Source organism: Antechinus flavipes, chromosome 6 (assembly GCF_016432865.1).
Source record: "Antechinus flavipes isolate AdamAnt ecotype Samford, QLD, Australia chromosome 6, AdamAnt_v2, whole genome shotgun sequence".
Lineage (NCBI taxonomy): Eukaryota > Metazoa > Chordata > Mammalia > Dasyuromorphia > Dasyuridae > Antechinus > Antechinus flavipes.
The window spans coordinates 153,077,986-153,098,079 of NC_067403.1; the positions used below are offsets into that span (position 1 = coordinate 153,077,986).

At 33.1% G+C, this 20,094-nt stretch overlaps 1 protein-coding gene across 2 annotated transcripts in view; it reads right to left on the reverse strand.

The window, feature by feature from the left end:
- Positions 1–20,094, reverse strand: part of PPP3CA (protein phosphatase 3 catalytic subunit alpha) — a 365,964-nt gene that overhangs the window by 74,503 nt on the left and 271,367 nt on the right. For both annotated transcript variants that reach the window (XM_051965901.1, XM_051965900.1), the window contains exons 4-6: positions 15,284–15,395; positions 14,281–14,426; positions 8,693–8,832 (exon numbers count right to left, since the gene is read on the reverse strand). In XM_051965901.1, the coding sequence (XP_051821861.1) occupies positions 8,693–8,832; positions 14,281–14,426; positions 15,284–15,395 (398 nt within the window). The remainder of the gene's footprint in view (positions 1–8,692; positions 8,833–14,280; positions 14,427–15,283; positions 15,396–20,094) is intronic.

The window sequence follows — 20,094 nt, forward strand, 5'->3', positions numbered from 1 at the left end:
AATCTTTCATCATTTTCTTTCCAATTTCTTCCTTACTTTTCCTTCTTTCTTTCCTTCTTTTCTTTTATAAGTATGTGGTAGGTAGAATAATGAAAATAGATAAGATGAAATATATGTTTTTTGCTCAAAGTGATGTTGCTCCATAGAGAAAATTGAGTGAAGCATTTTCTCTAGTCACTAGTATGTTTAACTCAAACATTTAACTTTCAACTTTGTCTCCTTTCACCTACTGTGTAATAATCCAAGGTTCTTGCAGTAATGATTTTAGAATATCAGTCCCCTTATCTCTTAGATCCTGTAAGATTTTGAATAACTCAGATTTCTTTTTGTTTGTCTATCTAAACTTTTATTTTCCTACCATTTTCTGTTATTTGTAAAATGAATTTGGAAGTTTAGTTATTAAATACTAATTTGTTCAATAATAAGGACAAATTATTTTAGGCCAATTTAACACTTTCAGATTGAAGGATTCTCTTTTTTAAAACAATAGGGCTGATTTAGATGTTCACTAAGGTTTCTTCCTAACCCTAACAATGATCTATGAAATTCTGTCTCTTCCTTTCCCCTATTCATCCAGCACTACCTGAGATGATGCCTATTATGAGGTGTATGACTATTATTAAATCCATTTTATCTTAATGAAATATGCATACCACTGATTATTATGAGTTCTTACAAAAGTTTAAGCAATGGAATAGATTGCCACTAGGTGGAAGTCAAAACAGCCTAGAAATCACTGTCATTCATAAGCATTTATTCTCTTAAGAAGCAGCAACATAGCTATAGATAAGATCAGTGTTGGCCAAGGATTCAAAATCATCTCTAAAACATATAAACAATGGCAGAAAATTAAAAGCAGCATCACTTCACAAGACAATAAAAACAGTGGAGGGGAAAATAAATGCCAAAATGTTGTCATGAAAATTAAATAAGACCAGTCATCCCCAGAGTATTTATATATGAAATTGCCAGGTGACTAACAAATAGAAAATGGGCACAAATTTGTTAGCATACCTATGGCAATTTTTTTATCATTGATATTGGAATCACCATGCTTGGACTCCAAAACCTCTCTAAGCATCCACTGGTGGTATACAACCAAATAAATGAAACAATAAAATGAAATCAGGGAAAATAAAAATCATGGATGTTTACAAAAAGTTAGTAAAAAGGACATCATTGTTCTGCCATATACCTACTTTCTCATGCCTATCTGACCATAAAGATCATTCTATCATTTTTCTATGTCATATGAGCCCTAACTCTTTTATGCCTCCTCACTATTATGTCCATTCCTTCTATCTTTCAGTTCTTTCCCAGATAAACTGTCTTCGTTTTTTCTATTTTCTGGGGAACCAGTTCAATTATACACTATGTTTTACTCTCCTTGTTTTCTTGTTCCAGCTTCTCCTCTTTTCTCTACCAGATTGTTTCCACTATTGTCTACATTATCTTCAATCTCTTCATACCTATTGGCTCCCTCTCTGCTGCTTTCAAATATACATATGCTTCCACATGCTAAAACAACAATAACAACAAAATCTCACTTGATTCAACCATTCCTATTAGTTATTGTCTGATTTCTTTACTCCCCTTTCTGGCTGAACTACTCGAGGAAGCCATCTGCATATTATGCATTACCATTCCACTTCTATTCACTTTTAAACTCTTTGAAATTTGACTTTTGCTTTCATCATTCAGCTGAAACTTCCCTCTCCAAAGTTACCAATGATCTACTAATTGCTAAATTTAGTGTCCCTTTTTCAATGTGAATTTTTTTTTTTTTGTATTTCTCTCCCAGCAAAGGACATTGTTAATCAATGTCTCTTCCTTCTTCTTTCCTTCCTTCCTTCATTTCTTATCCCTCTTCTTTTTTTAAAAAACCATATTTGATGGCTTCTCATTTTCCTTTGGTGGATTTTCATCTAGTTCACGCTGACTAACTGTAGGGGTGCCTTTGGTCTTCTACTTTTCTCCCTCAATAAAATCTCTCTTAGTATTCTTACCAACTCCCCTCATTTCAATTATCATTTTAATGAAAATGATTTCCACATCTATATATCTGCTGCTATCTCTTAGTTCCACTTCCACATCACTAATTGTCTTTCAGACTCCTCAAACTGGATTTCATAAGTATTTAAATCCAATAAACTCCAAAGAGAAACTATAGTCTTTCCCTCAAAATTCTCCCCTCTTCCTTTCTTATTTCTCTTAAGATTATTGTCACTTTCCCAGATCCCAGAGCTTGTAACTTTCTTGTCACTTTTGACAGCTACCCCCCCAATACTAAATAAAAATCTATTGCCAAATCTTGCCATTTTTACTTTGACAACAACTCTCATGTGCATTCCTTTCTATTTACCACCTCATTTCATGTTCTCATCACCTCTTACCTGGACTATTACAGTAGCTTTGTAGCTGTTCTTTCTGCCTAAAATTTCTCTATCAATGTATCCTTCATTCAGTTATCTAAAGTTTAGATCTAGCCATGCTATTCTTCTGGTCAATAAACTCCAGTGGCTCTCTATTACTTCTAGAATGATAAGTTTCTACATGTGCCCCTCTGTGTAAAAGATTGCATAAATTGCATCAATTCCTAATATTTCAAAATGAGTTTCATGGACCATGGTAGCAGGACAATGAGCCAGATATATAATTGAATGGAAGAAAAAGAACAGTCAAGATTGTTTTAGGGGTACTGTGCAAAATTTTCAATAATCCTAATAAGTTTTTTTTTTTTTAACACATCAACCCATCATTTTAAGACCAATGTTTTCTTGCTGATGCTCTAACTCTTAATTATGAAACACAATCATCATGTAAGAATCATGATATAAAAGACAACAATAGTAAGCAGGAATTGACCAAAGAAGATGACTAATAATGATTCATTTGCAGGAGTAGTGTAAATAACAATAACTAGAAAACAAATGTTCAGAAAAGGAAATTGGCCAGTTATAAAAGAATAAAAAGTGATGAAACTTTGGCTAGGGATGGTACTAATGAAAATGAAAAGATCTGAAAGAAGGCTTCTGACACACTGGATAGATATTTTATGGATATTTGTAGCAAAGCATAGACAAGAATTAACCCAGAGAAATATTGCAATCTGCCTAAGTGAGGAAAATGCCCCTATAAATGCTGAAGATTAAAAAATAATAGCAAGTAATAGTAAGACTTGCACAAGTCCATGTAGTTATGAAAGACCAGCTTATTCTTGGATGAAAATATTCTTATTCCAAGTCCAGAGTTTCTTCCATTGAATTTCAGTTTAAGTGTATAATTAACTATATGGCATAGAGTAAGCATCAAGAAAATGTTTGATGATTGATTTAGTTTTTCATCTTAATTTTGTCATCCTTAAAAAGGTTACATTTGATTAAGGGGAGATGATAAGTAAATATATATGAATCTACAAAATTAATTCAAGGGAGTTATAGGAAAAGACACAACAGGAGGAGTATCAAGTTATAAATGAATATGAGCTCTAAAGTCCACAGGGTCTGCTTGATACTAATTTGCTGAGGGTGAATGATGCAGTGAAGACAATAATATCCCCAGAATCAAGAGCTCCAGATCCCAAGGCTAGTTCTAATACTTAACAGTTATCTGATTAAATTTCACAAAGATTCCACTATGATAGATTTATCAACATAAATAATAAATCTCTCTAAACTTGTAAGAACTTGTAAGAAAAGTGCTTTGAAACTATTAAATGGTATATAATAATATGCTATTAATATCAGCAGCATTGTATTCATGCTAAACATTCAAGTATAGAATAGCTGATAAAATATGACAGGTTTGGATTTTGACTCAGATGTTTACCAGCTCTGCCACCATGGGTCAGTCAATTAGCATTTCTTAAATGTTGACTGTGCCAAAGGATATGTTAAGTACTGGGTCACTTCACCTCTTTAGGCCTTCCTTGGTTTCCTTATCTATTTAAAAAAAAATAAGAAGGGAGTTTGGCTCAATGAGCTGTAAGGTCCCTTCTACCTCTAAATATCAAGATTCCCCAGAATAACTCAGCTGCCAGTCTAAATACAATAAATCATTCTATAGATTTTTCTTTCATGGATAGACTCAGAACATACAGTAATGGTGTAGATCTGATCCTCAACTAAAGCAAGATGAGACTGAAATAAACAGCTAAAATCCAGTTACGAACAAATATCATGAAATCAGGCAGGCAGCCAGGCAGCCAACATGTATGAAACACTGATTATGTGCCAGACACTATGCTAATGACTAAGAATATAAATACAAGCAGAGAGAGAAAAGCTCCCTGACCTCAAGGAGTTTTTTCTCTAATAGGGGAAGTTAAGACAAAGTAAAATGAAGCTTTTTAAAAAATTATTATTATTGGAACATGGTGGAGAAAGAGTCAGAAGTAGAGTCTGAAGAGGTCCTACATCTCACCCCAGTCTTACAAGTATGTCATAAATGAAGCAACCCCTATTTTGCCTCATCCCACAATCTAAGAAGGGAGGGTTTGAATTGGCAGGAAAGCAAGCATATTTGGAGAACCAAGACCAACTTCCTATCAAGGTATCTAGGGAGCACCAAGAATAAAGAATTGAGATAGGAAAATTATCAGGTAAGCAGAAGTATAAACCTAGTCCACAAGATTAAACAAAGAAAATACTGAGACATGGAATTGATAACTTAGTTTGATTTCCCAAATCTTAGTCTTTTGGTACTGATACCTCATATTCCCTCTTCCTGATTCAACTAGCATACCTTTATCATCATGGATACTGTGTAAAGAGAGGAAAATCAAGAGAACCAGATCATACTGCTTTGTAGTTGTTCAATGTAGCTGGAGTTTTGGGGTGGGGAGATCTAATGCTATGAAGTGCTTTTGCCTAGGAGCATACATGAGTTTTCCCCATTGGGCCTAAGTGCCTGGGAAAGTATCAGGTACTAATTCATGCAGTATGTTTCATGAGATTTGTGCAAAACAGAATACCTAAATGCTGGTAATTACAATTCTATGAAGACATCTTCTCTAGTATCTCAGCAATACTCCCATGAGGGTCATAGGATCTTTGTTGTCAGAGATTATGGGACCCTGATATTGTATCCTCCACTTCTTTTGTGTTTTTATATATCGTTTTAGATGGGCCTGGTTTCAACTTCTAATTATTCCATTGTGGAAGATTATTTTTGAAACTCTCAACATTTAATTCCATTCTGATATTTAGGAATGGAGGGGATATTATTGACAAAACAGTGGAAACAACTTACATGTAATATTTTGTGTATGACTTAAAACCTTTAAACAAGATTAATAACTTGAAATAATTTGTTTATTAGTTTCAAAGAGAGCAGAAAAAATGATTTCTTGAGTTTATATAAATTATTATCTTCTTCCTCTTCTTTTAAAATATACAATGGTATTTTGTTTTGTTTTTTTCCATTTTGGATGGCAGATTTAGAGCAAGCCTAAGAAACTTGTTTAATATAATAACAAACTAAAAATCCCCAATATTTTCAGTGTAAAAATGACTACCAAACAAGTTGGAAGGCTTTTTGGGTTTAAAATAATACTATGGCTACTTCTTAGATCAACTCTAAAAGAGAATTCTCTGAACTTTTACATAATTCACTTAAGGAAAGCCATTCAAAAAGAAAATTTAATATTGAACCAAGTTAACTAACAGATTCAAAACAGTTTTCTTAAATGAACAATAGAACTTTATAGGAATAACTGGCTCTATTTTTATGATCAGTAGTCCAACCACTACATAAACAAAACATTTTGTTTTCTATGATATTTTTATTTACTGGTAATATAGCCTCTAAAGATGTCTAAAGGTGAAGATTTTGCTGCCTCTCAATGTAGTTGATTTTATTTTTAATTTACTGACTAATTGATGGAGAATAGTTCTACATGTTCAGAAAGGACAGCTGAATGGTACAGTAGATAGAATGCCCTATCTGGAGTCAGGTACACACATCTTCATAAGGTCAAATCTGACAAGATTAGAAGGGAAACAATAAACTGGGAAAACATTTTTACAGTCAAAGGTTCTGATAAAGGCCTCATTTCCAAAATATATAGAGAATTGACTCTAATTTATAAGAAATCAAACCATTCTCCAATTGATAAATGGTCAAAGGATATGAACAGATAATTCTCAGATGAAGAAATTGAAACTATTTCTAGCCATATGAAAAGATGCTCCAAGTCATTATTAATCAGAGAAATGCAAATTTCTGAGATACCACTACACAACTATCAGATTGGCTAGAATGACAGGGAAAGATAATGTGGAATGTTAGAGGGGACATGGGAAAACTGGGACACTGATACATCGTTGGTGGAATTGTGACTATATTCAGCCATTCTGGAGAGCAATTTGGAACTGTGCCCCCAAAGTTATCGTGCATACCCTTTGATCCAGCAGTGTAACTATTGGGCTTATATCCCAAAAGGATCTTAAACAAGGGAAAGGGACCTGTATGTGCAAGAATGTTTGTGGCAGCCCTTTTTGTAGTGGCCAGAAACTGGAAACTAAATGGATGCCCATCAATTGGAGATTGGCTGAATAAACTGTGGTATATGAATATTATGGAATATTATTGTTCTGTAAGAAATGACCAACAGGATGATTTGAGAAAGGCCTAGAGAGAATTACATGAACTGATGCTAAGTGAAATGAGCAGGACCAGGAGATCATTACATATTTCAACAACAATACTATATGATGACCAATTCTGATGGACGTGGCCATCTTCAACAATGAGATGAACCAAATCAGTTCCAATAGAGCAGTAATGAATTGAACCAACTACACCCAGTGAAAGAACTCTGGGAAATGAGTCTGAAGTACTACATAGAATTCCCAATCCCTCTATTTTTGTCCACCTGCATTTCTGATTTCCTTCACAGGTTAATTGTACACTATTTCAAAGTCTGATTTTTTTTTTTTTAATATAACTGTATGGACATGTGTGTGTGTATATATATATATATATAATATATATATTTATATTTTATTATTAACAATATAATAATATAAAATATTATATACATATTAAAGTATATGTTAAATACTATATACATATAGTATTTAACATATACTTTAACATATTTAACATGTATTGGTCAACCTGCCATCTGGGGGAGGGGATGGGGGGAAAGGGGAGAAAAATTGGAACAAAAGGTTTTTCAATTATCAATGCTGAAAAAATAAATAAATAATGTAAGGCAATGAAAAATTGGCAATTGATAGGTACATTTTTACCTAATACAATTTTTCCCCCAGGAATATATCCAATAAGTAAGAGTAAGTGTTTCTCTTCCCTTATAGTCTCAAGAATACCTGATTTCTGAGGAAGAGATTATCTACTTACTATTTCCTCTTGGGTTTTTATTTTGGGGGACAACTCTAACATTTGTCCCTAACCTTAAAATTTAAAATTTTTATTCTCTATTAAATGGAAGTATCTTTCATTTTTATCTTTGTATTTCCAAAGACCAACTATAATCCCTGGCATCAGCAAAACAAACAAACAAACAAACAAAAAGTTCAAATCTCGCCACAGACATTTACTACCTATGACCTGGGCAAATCACTTAACCCTGTTTCCCTCAGTTTCCTAAAATGAACTGAAGAGGGAGATAAGAAACCACTCCAGTGTCTTTGCCAAGAAAACCCCAATTGGGATCAAAAAGAGTTGAACATGACTGAAACAAATAAGCAACCACAACAACTTGTTCACAAATTTGTTCTTGTGGTTTTTAATAATTTATACAGAATTGTAATCTGGATTTGAATCTAGTTCTGTCAGATATGAAGTGTTTGAATTTAATCAAATTGTTTATTCCATAGACCTCAATTGTATTAATTGTAACAAGCAACTATCGATACTATTGACTTCATGGTGTAATAAGTAAGGAGTTCGACCTGTGTGTGGAGAAGTTATGTTCTTTCACATCTTGGTCATGACCACATTGGGCAAATTGCATGAGGGTACTTGATTTCATTTGTGTTATTAGGGATTTGGACGAAGTGGTCTTTGATGATCCTTTGATCATGTGACCTCAATGATTTCATTTGTAAAATGAGGAGGCAGCTAAGTAGCACAACAAATAGACTGCTAGGTTTTAAGTGAGAAATAGTCATCTTCTAGAATTCAAATTCGATATCAGATACTAGCTGTGTGACTCTGGGCAAGTTGCTTAGCAAGACTCAAATGGAGTCATGAAGAATTAGTTATAACTGAACTTAAGGATTCAATAACTTCTAAGATCCTTTCCAACACTAAAACTATGAAATTATTCTTCCCCTAGACATTATGAAATTTTTGTGAAATTCTAATGACATAATGTAAGGAAAGAACGTTTAAACTATAAAGCACAATTGAAATACAAATTCATTGTTTAAAAGAGATCAACAGTTCTAGCTAATTCACCCTCCTCTCTTCTCTTCCTTTCTTCCCTGCCCTACATTCTCTTCATGATGAATATAATTATTTCATTTAGAAAGCTTTCAGAGTACATTAAAATCACAGTTTTGGTTTAAACCCACCATTTCCACTGGTTTGACTGAAGAACAGTTTTCTGAGCACTATAAATAAATAAAATATATGGTAGAAATATCTCTTAAAATGCCAAACAAATTAAAATAACCTATGAACTATCAAACTAACTTTCCATGAGAGAGAACAGCACAAGACTCACCTGTAGAAGTATGAACAGCCCCTGACTGTGTTGTGAGTGAAATGTTCCTGAGTCTTCTCATTTCCAAAGTCTTCCAGGGGGTCTGACCACAGGATATCACACATAGGTCCATATGCCGGTGGTTCTTTGAATCGGTCTAACTAAGAAAAATAAAAGAGAAAGAAAAATACTAATCTTTGGCAATTTGGAATTCGATCAAAATTAGAAACCAGCATCCATAAAGTTCCTCTCCTCCTGTATCAGTGCTTGAACTGTCCTCTCCTGTTTCTTTCCTAAATCCCTTCACATCTCATCTTTGATTTTTCTGTTTTAACTTCTCTTTCTATCTGCCTCCATGTTTCACCACCTCCTTCTCCTTTCTAGTTTTCTTCCCCCCATTATCTTCCCTGTCGCCTTTCTTTTTTGTATCTTGTATCCCTTTCATTCTTCCATTCATATACCTGTTTCCTTCTCTTTTTATTTTATCACTTATTTTTTCATAATATTGAGTTCCCCACTCCTCTCCCCTAACCCAATAACACTCAAAAATGGCTTCTCATTTTTATGCTCCCCATTGCTGCCACCTAGTGATAGTAGTAGGAACTACATTATGGTTGAAAATAGGGTTAGCTTTTTATTTACATTCTACAGCAGAACAATTCTTTAAGATTAGGGTTTTCATTTCATGAATATTTATCTGAATCTTCCAAGACTGTTCAAAGTAATCCACAGTGGGCTCAATGGGAGTGCCTACATTCAGAATATCCATTCATCATTTTTTTTCTGTAAGCATTTCAATTTTGGCCAGCTATATGCATATCATGTTGCTGCTAACTGGGAAAAAAAATTAGGCTAACTCCAAAATCTTCTCCACATCACAGTTTCAAGTTTTAAAGACCTTTTATGTTTATGGAATGAATTTCCTGCATAACAAACGAAAGTAGGTCTGATTTGACTTTTAAAATAATACTAGTAAATGTAAAGAGTATTTGGAAATTTTTAAACTGAAACTTAAGAAAACTTTTTTCTTTTAATATTTAAACTATGATTTTATTAAGTTGACACCCAAAAGTCCCCCATAAAAACCAGATAAAACATAAAATAACTAAGAAAATATATTAAGAATTAATATTCTTCAGTTAAAAATTTTATTATTTTCTTTGAATACTAAATAGATACATGAATAATTCAGTCTGACAGTCTATAAAATTCTTCCTTTTTTAATAGAAAGGGGCAGATTTATTAATTGTTAGTGACACACTATTTTTTTAAAAAAACTAATACCTTGAAAAGATGAGGTCATCTTTCATGTTTTCAACACTCAATTAAAAGCTTTTAGTAAAATCTTCTAAATTTCTATCTTCATTTAAATTAGAAAAATTAATTGCAAATCCATATTTCTAATTGGTTTCAGAAATCTAAAAAGTCCATACATTTGTAACCATAATACCCTTAAGAAAAATATTTCTAAAAGTGTAGATTTTGCTTTTTGAAGAACTGTGGACTTATTTTTAAACACAAAAGGGCAGACAAGAGATACTCTGTTATTGAAATTGTCCATTTTAAAGTTTGGTTAAGTAATCAAAAATTAATTTATTTTGGAAAATAAACTTACAAAACACTTACAAAAAAGAAGCTCATCATTGGCAGAAAACAAGTACACAGTGGTGAAAACTTAGAAATTCACATCTGACAAATTGAGAAACTTAAAACAGTGCAAGGCTTACTCTGTTGCTTAATTATAGGACATCACTAGATATAACACCAAGAGCTACATAAAAAGCTCAGCTCAATTTTGACCCTAGGACTTACTACATGGAGGTCTCAGCTTCTTTTACTGCTTAACAATAAAAGATTGGGGGTAACTATCAAATTAGAGGAACTTTATGCTGCCAAATTAAAAGAATTCTCTATTCCTTTTTTTCTTCTTTCTTTTAAGCTATCAATATTTTTTACCTGCACAATACAAAAAAGGAAAAAAAAAAACATGCATTCAGGAACAGTGTAAATCACTATAGATTTCACTTGGAAGAGACATTACTTATGTAAATATAGATTTGTATAATTATAAGGTGGAAGTCTACTGATTAAGTTCAGCCCCATAACTTCAAGTGGTTGCATACTTTTAGTATTTTTCTTTTCTTAGTCCCAAGAATCCAGTATTTATATCAAGGAAGAATAGCTTGGCTTTTAGCAAAAAGAAAAGCAAATTTCCTTTCCTCTCTGCCTCTTTTGTCTCCTGATACTTTTCCATAATATATTCTCATTGGCTCTGTCTTTCTCCCCTTCTCCTCTCTTTCTACTCTCATCTTCCACCATCTATTTCTTCTACCCCAGAACAACTAAAATAAACATATAAAATGCCTCTTAGGAGCTATTGACCTGAATGAGAGAGCCACAAGATTGAGACTGAGTGGTTTTTTTCCCTCATTAGATTGTTTTACAGGCAAAATCAATTAACTTCTCAAAGTATCTTGATTCTGTGGTGGCAGGGATTCTATTTAGGATGTTTTAAAATACTTATGATCTAAAAAGAATATTCATCCAAAATTTCCATCTCAGGTAAGGAAAAAGCACCATTGAAATATAATAAATTACCAACACCTATATTTAAATGGAATCCTCTTCCATTCCTTTGTGCAAATCCATAATAACATTTTTGATGAGGAAGAGACAGAGGAAGAGAAGAGTGAATATAGAATTAGCTACAACAGCTCCTAAGCTATCCATTGACCTGCTTCTTTAGACAATGCCAAGAACCAAAGTTCTTTTCAGATTTGTTTCAGAGTTGTGCACATTTTAGTATCACCATTTCAAGTGGGCCTTCAGTCCCCAATATTTTCATTAATATCAGCAAGGAAATTTATCCAGTTACAGTGATTGGTGTAAAAGCTAAAAGCAACAAAACTTTTCTAAAACTAGTCATTGTACCTCTTGGCTAATACCTAACATTTATTGGAGATTGGAGTATCACCATTATTCATGTATACATTGATCTCTTATTGGGTATTTTGACTGGAATAAATAGTGATTAGGAAATACCATGATTTATTAACTATCTGATACTATTTTTCATTCAGTCCAGAGAGGAGGGGGGAACAGTACACAAAAGAGAGTAACATGAAATAAGACCAAAAAAAAAAAAAAAACAAACTGGACTGGAGCCAGAATGAGGAAGGGTGAATCATAGAATGCTAGAACACAAAGGTAAAATAGAGATTCCCTGGATATCAAATGAGCAATACAAAACCCACAGAAGGTTCATATCATTTGTCAGTGCAAGTCAGGAATCACACTTAGGCCTTCTATCTTCAGGCCAATGTTCTTGATATGACATCATGTTATTTGTCTCATCATCGACTTGCATAGTCTACCTTGCAAACTCTCTGCCTTCCAAGATAAGGAGGTAAAAAGGAAATAAGTATTTATATAGCATCTACTATGTGCCAATGAATGTCATTTGAATCTCACAACAATCCTATTGGTGCTATTATCCCCATTTCACAGTTGAAGAAACTGAGGCAAAGAGAGGATAAGCGATTTGGCTAGATCACACAGTAAGTGTCTGAGGCCAAATTTGAATTCAGGTCTTTTTCACTCAAGATCCAGTGCTCTATCTACTGAATCACTTAGTTGACTTGACTTAGTATCATAGATACAAGAGTTGAAGGGCCCCAAAATTCATCTAGTACAACTCTTCCCTTTTATAGATGAGGCAACCGAAACTTACTTATCCAAGGTCATATGAGTAAAAGTGATACAGATAGGATCTGACCCCATGTCCTTCCTCTGATTTCAGTGATCATTTGTCTACCATTCAGAGACTTCTTACAAAGCTTTATGACAAACACCAACATCCAAGGGATCACACCAAACCACTAAATGGTTACTACTACTATGCCACAAATATTAAAGAAATGTGGTAAAAATGTGTATAGTTCAATTGTACCTCCTATCTATGCCTGGGTGGAGTAACTGAAACAACTGACATTGGCATCAAATGGTCCATATTTTAATACTTGTTCAACCACTTAAGACTTTATGTCACTCAACCCAACTCCTCTGAGTCTCAATTCACTTGTTTAGTAAATAATGTGATACTAAAAATATAACATAAAAATAATAACACATTTTGATATAAAGATATTATGTATCCTGAGCTATCTCCCAGGATTGTGAGAATGATCAAGCATATAAATGATATGATTAGCATTACCCAGGTGGGGCAGTTACATACTTATGGCTTTAGACTTGAAATTATTAATTTTATCTTTCTTGCCCTTGATTTCTTCATAATAGCCTTTGCCTTCATGGAATAGCTAGTTGGCAAAGTGGATAGCAGTGAGCTTGGAGTCAGAAAGACTAGTCTTCAATTAGTTCAAATTTGGCCTCAGATACTTGCTAATTGTATGATCTGGACAAATCACTTAACTTTGTTTACCTCAGTTTCCTCATTTGTAAGATGAGCTGCAGAAGGAAATAGCAAGCCACTCCAGTATCTTGGTCAAGAAAACCTCAACTGGGGTCATGAAAAGTTGAAAATTACTGTATAACAAAAACCTTATAAAGTTATTATGAGGATCAAATGAAATAGCATATGTAAAATGCTTTGCAAAACTTAAGGCATGATAGAAATACCATCTATTTATAATTATTATTTAAATATCCCATCTGGGATGACATTCATAATTTTCTTTATTATTGTCAAAAAGAATAGAACATTTTGGTTCACTACTCCTCATTATCTTTGGGCTCTCAAAGCAGTAAGCACAGTGCATTCAGCCTTATTCTGAAGAAAATAAGAAAACTATTCTATCATTAAAAATCTCTTCAAGCCATGAGTTTTCAAGCTTTGATACAGAGAGATATAATGTCTTTTCCTAGTTAACTTAACCATCTCTTCTTTAAATAGCATCATTAAAAGACTATGGTTAAGTAAAATGCAAGAAAATCTCTTAAAAGTCAACTTTATTCTGCCTATTCATATAAATATAACAAAAAAATTCCCATCATCATAAAAATACCCTGTCACATCACTTTAAAGTGTCAGAGATAGTAGGTAAAGGAGTTTAAATGTGGTATGCTTTAAAACAAACAATTTCTATCTCTTCTCCAAGGTAATGCAGAATTTCCATTCCTGATGAATAAATAATAAATGTTGGGCACATGCCAAAGAAATATGAATAAGGCATAAATTTTAGGAGTCAAATACTGCATTAACTATTCTTTGAAGACTACTAAATACAACAATTTTCAGGGGGGAAATATGAACCCCCAATACTTTTGCTTTAAGAAAATATATATGGGAGACAGTGGATAGAGCACTAGCCCTGAAGTGAGGAGAACCTGACTTCAAATCTGGTCTCAGACACTTAACACTTCCTAGTTGTGTGACCCTGGGCAAGTCACTTAACCACAACTGCCTCAGGAAAAAAAATATACATATATGGAGGGGGGAAACATAAATGACAAAAATGATCATGTTTAAAATTAACTTCATATTAACACTAAGATGATATATCCACAAATAGATAAATGCTAAAGTGATCTAAATCTAATTGGTAACTAGATATGCTGAAAGACTAAGTTTTGATAATAACTAGACTTACTTTTCTGATATCATCTAAGGTGTTGATCTCTGGCGACAAGCCACCATGTACACACAGGAACTGTTGGTTCATCAGGGCAGCCAAAGGAAGGCAGTCAAAGGCGTCCATGCAGGCATCGTATACTCTTTCTGAATACTTTATTTTACCTTTGAGGATATAAGTGAGATATATATATATATATATATACATATATATATGAATACATGAAAAAACCATTCATGCTTTGATATCTAAGATCCTTTTGCTTGTGATGTCACATTGAGAACACAAAACTACACTTTCTAAATTCCAGCAATTTTCTGGGATAACTTGAAAGTAGAAATGTTAACTTTGGTATCCCTTTTTTGTGGTGATTGTTCATTCATCAACATTTGCAACTTTCTCTTCCTTCTCTTTATTTTTTCTCTTTCTTTTTCTCTGGCTCCTTCTCCAGTTTCTCATTCTCTCTTCTTTCTCTTCACCCTTGATTTGTTCTTAACTCTTCTCTTTTCACCTTCTGCTTCTTATCCCTGCTCCTCCTTTCTTTCTATCTTCTTCCTTTACTTCAGGAATCCCTTTTGTTCCTTCTGGGAAGAGAGTCACCTAGCCGGCTCAGTGGATAGAGTACTGGAAGTAAAGTCAGGAAGACCTAAATTTAAATTTAGCCTTAGACAGCTTTAGTTAGTCACCTGGCCTCTATTTGCCACAGTTTCCCTAATTGTAAAATGGGTAATGTAATAATCTGAAAAAAATTGTAAAAATCAGCTGAACTCTTTGTAAAGTGCCTAGTACTATGCTTCCCACCTAGAGGGCACTTATTAAGTCCTTCCTTTCCTTCCTCTTTCCCTCTATATACAAATATATATACATTTAGCTTCAAATTCAGATTTGATATGACTTTCTGTTTCATTTTCCTTTTTTTATTTAATTATACTTTTTTGACATAGAAAATAGATCTTAAAGCTTAGGGACTGATCATTTGAAACATTTATTATTAATAGTAACAAATTTGAAATATACTTACATTCTTGTTTAAATGTGAAATACTCTGTTAAATGTCTACATTCATGATTTCCACGAAGTAAAAACAGTGTTTTAGGGTAAAGGATTTTCAAGGCCCATAAATACAGCACACACTGAAAAACAAATGATCAAATAATAAAATATTTTAAAAAATATTTATAATATTTGTACATATTATATTATATTTATATAATATTTATAATAATAATTAAAATAATAATATATTTTTATTCCATCATATCCTATATATTTAATGAATCGATAAGTATTTTAGTAAATAACTACTGTGCTCTAGGTACTGTGCAAGGCAATTGGGATATGAAGACAAAACAATTTCTACCTTAAAAGAATATGTATCCTTTGATTTTCACTCCCCCAATTTTTGGAATATGTATTATGGATATATATCAACTCAAATGTCCTGTTGTGGCCAAAATGCTCAAAAGGATATTGAAATCATTAGAAAACATACTGACAACAAAACCAAAAAAAAATGTCCAACCGTTTTCATCTGTACCTGAACTATTACACACAATATGTAATTTGCTTCTTAGCATCCAAAGACTAGATATTCAGAGAGGTAAGAGTGGTCAAGATTACTAACGGGGATAGAAGATAAGGAGGGAGAAGATGGTCTCAAGAATGTTAGAGGGGGAAATTTTTTAATCTAGAAAGTTTAAGGTTGAGAAGGGATATGACTGACCAAAAAAAAAAAAAAGAAGAAGAAGAAGAAAAAAAGAAATCTATACTTGTAAGAGATATCACATTACAAAGTTGAAAAATAAGTTCTACTATAGTAATGGAAAAGCAGGGAGGAAGTGCTTAGCTGCAGAATAGAATGCATAAGATGGCAAACTCTTTGATAGGGCAGGAGTGTGGACTCTGCCACTAATCTGGATGATCTCTCCCACAGGATTTCAATTTTTCATTTATAATTTATTGTTTTTGGTTTAGACATATCAAAATTCATTGATGTAGAGCAATGGTGTCAAACTCAAATAATAAAAAAAAAAAAGAACCACTTTTTAAACTGCACATAAGAATCCTTACATGTCCCATACTGACTTAGAAAATAATATATGGTCTATTGTGTTTTTATTGATTTTGTTAAATACTTTCCAATTACCCTTATATCTGGTTCAGCAGCACAGGGAATATTGGGGGGAGGAGAGTTGAGGAAAGGGACTCTAATAATGGAAAATGCCCTGTAAGGAAACTTCATCTCACAAATACTTATCAGCAACTCATCAACAACTAGGTATTTTTAGAGTTTTTGGTAGCACTGAGGGGGTTAAATGATAGCCAAGGTAACACAAACAGTATGTGTCAGAGACAGGGCTTACAACAGGTCTTCTTGGGCTCACAATACACTACAATGAACTATCTCTGTTTTGACTCCTCAATAGCATTTTGGGTAATAAAGTGTTTAAGGCAAATGATAACTAACTTTATGCTAAAATGGTAACAACAACAACAACAACAACAATAATATAAGCATGCAGTTTAAAACAATACAATCCAGTCTCAATTTCGGGAGTTCATTTGCAAACAGAGAACAATTAATTGAAACAGTGTCCTGTCTATAAAGATTAATGATTTTCAACTTATAGAATATTCATGAATTGATTGGAAATAGTCATTATACAAACATATTATGACTAAACTCCCAATAGGAAATATAAATGACATGGTATTCATACACATATGTGTAATTCCATTGTATCACCTCTTATAGAGAAGGAGAAATGGTTGAAACAATGATTATGGTTGACAATAAAAGGAGGTACACATGTTGAATTATGTTGCTTGTCACTATTCATTGATCTCACTGTGAATTAATTTCACCATTTGTGACAAATGTGTAGTCTGCATAGCAAGTCCAAGGAGTCTGTATTTTGGTTCGCAGATACAGTTGCTGTAAATGCTGCTACATACAAATGACTCTTTTCATCTTAGTGGGCCACACCCTAATTTTGGTCTAAGCATCCTTCTGAATATATATAATATAATAGTACTGTGTCCTCCTAGGTATTTGTGCATATGTTTTAATATAGATTTTAATGATATTTCACAGGGTTTACGGATCACATCTCAATATAAATATTTATAAGCTCATTAATATCAATGAGGAGAACTTTTGCAGTTCAAAATTCCATATGCTGCAATTGTAAAACTCTAAGGGATTTAAATTAAGTATTTTTTTTTTTATTTTGTGTTTAAATCTTATCAATAACTATGCTTTTTTTGTCATCTACTGACAAAACCCAAAGAGGAAAAAAAAAATATATGGTTTGGTTTGAAGTACCAAAATTACTTCTGAAACTTAACTTGCAACCTTTCTCCCTGCTAAAACTCTGAGTGGAGGCTTCTTAAATTTTTGTCAAACGTTATTAAAGAAATCACATTCTAAGCATCACATTTCCTTTTTTGCCATCTGTTAAAAATTCACAGGCTGGTTTAACATCCTGTTTTGACATTATCATATGCCTTTATCACCTCTGGGCTTAATTACTGTAACACTTTCATAGCTGGTTTCCCAAATCATGGGAAAAACATGGTTTTACACTTTTCAAATGTTCCTATATTACCCATTAAAAAAAATTCTGAGTAGACAACTCACATAACCTCTTCTTTATTTATTATTTTTTTTAAGTGAAGAATTTAAAAATATATAACTTACCACAGTTTTGCTTATGACATGAGGATTAAGTTACTCTTTTTTAAAATTTCATTTTCCTTCTTGTTAGTATCAAAATAAAGTAAAACCATTTACCAAACATAGCCTAGAATCTCAAATATAACCAAGATTTCAGTAGTGGCATGTTAAGTCCATGGGAAAAAATAAGAATTACCCGGTAGACATATGCCAGAATTCTCTCCTGACATCTGCTGTGATTCTGTTGCTAGTGACAACTTTTTTTTTTTAAATGGACATCTACTTTTCCATCTTGAGTTCTGACACTCCTACATGGTAAAACAAGCATTAATAAAATCTTGGGGATTTTCTGAATTTTGAGGAAGAGATCTTGAATACAACTATAATTTGGTCATTTTCAAAGTAGTCAGCATTTCTATGAACATGAGTGTCCAAGAATGGGCAGGTATGGATGGGATATGATCTGCAGGGTGAGAGGTAACAACTGTATTGATGAAGTCACAGATCCACTGCAGAATAAGAATTGTAAGGTCTCCACCAACTATGGATGCCACAATCATTACAAAAGTGAAAGAAAAAAAAAATCATTTAAGCAACCAAACAACTAAATTGCCTATTTTTTTTTGCTAAATCAATTGTACAGGTACAATCTAAGAGGCAATGAATAGTTTTTCCTTGAAGAGAATTTAGATGTTATTAGGATAGACCATCCCATCCTCTTTTTTGTCTTAGTAGGAATCACATCCAGACAAATTTAGGTTCTAACTATAACAATGCTCTCTTCATTTCCAAATAAAAGTATATGATTTGAATATGGGTTGTTAGGTACATTAAATCAATTTTTTAAATTAATTTCATATGTATATGTAATTTTACACTATTTTATTTTTCTTTAAATATTTTAAAATAAAAAGTATTTTAAAATAGTAATCTAAAATTTTACTTAACCCATTCACTAATGTTAATTTACAATTGTATATTGCTTTTGAATATGTTGGCCAATTTAAAAAAAGATGCAGTTTCAAGTGGAAGAAAGATAGGAAGAAGGAAAATGAATGAGAGGAAGACTAAGAAATATGGGAACAAAAGGACTGTAGGATTATATTGTAGCCTCTGTACTTTCCGTGAGTATCTGGATGTTAGGTTAAAGGAAAAAAAAAAGGACTATTTAATCTATTCTTTGGCCCTTACTCTTAGAATGTGGGTACGAGTCTGCTCCAGATACTTCCTCCTTACTCCCAGCAAGGATAAATTAATCTCTAATCATTGCGCACAATCCTGGTGACTGAAAAGCTTTTGCCTAGACTCAGCTTTACCCACTCAGGGATGTTTATTAACATTGATAAATTAGTATTATTCTCTGTTACTGTTTCTAAGGCATCATTTGAATCTAGATTTATCAGTGAGTCACTGGGGAGGCTAAGAACAGTCCCTGTTTCTCCATTACAACTCTATTCACAAATCTATAGTAAGATAGCATTACAGTAATAATTTAAAAAGGAATTATGAACAAGTATAAAGAATAGAAATACTCATCAATGTCTATCATCTTGTACAGTGAGGAGAAAAGAGAGAAAGAAGCCATGTCCATCTTTCATAAGATGCAAAATCTTCCAAGCATTCATCCATTTCAATCACACCCCTTCTCAGAACCATTGCCTCTGGACTAGCCCCAAGGACACACCAATATGTAAACAATAACAATATCTAACATTTAACATAATACCTGGAGATTCACAAAGCATTTTACAAATCTCTTATTTTATTCCCTCAACAACCTCAAGAGGTATGTTCAATCTCCCTTTCAAAGAAGAGAAAATCCAGACTCTGAAACTGAGGCCAAAATTTAACTTAAGTCTTCCTGATTTTAGCTTTTTCAGGTCATCCAGCTTCTGCAGCAATACCTAACTGAATATTAAACTGAAAACAATTTGCCACATATTCCATCTCCTGTGTTGGGCTTCTACCTCAGTTCAAATTTGGAAATGCTAGGGTTCCATCATCACCTTTTTGTCTGGGCTGCCATGGGAGCAGGAAGGACTACCGTTGGCCCTTCTGTCTCTTCTCTAATAGTTAGTTCCCTTATAACTGGGAGGAAGCTTAGCCAAACTCCTCTCATTTGCCCATTTTTCTCTCCTGGACTTTTTTACCCATCA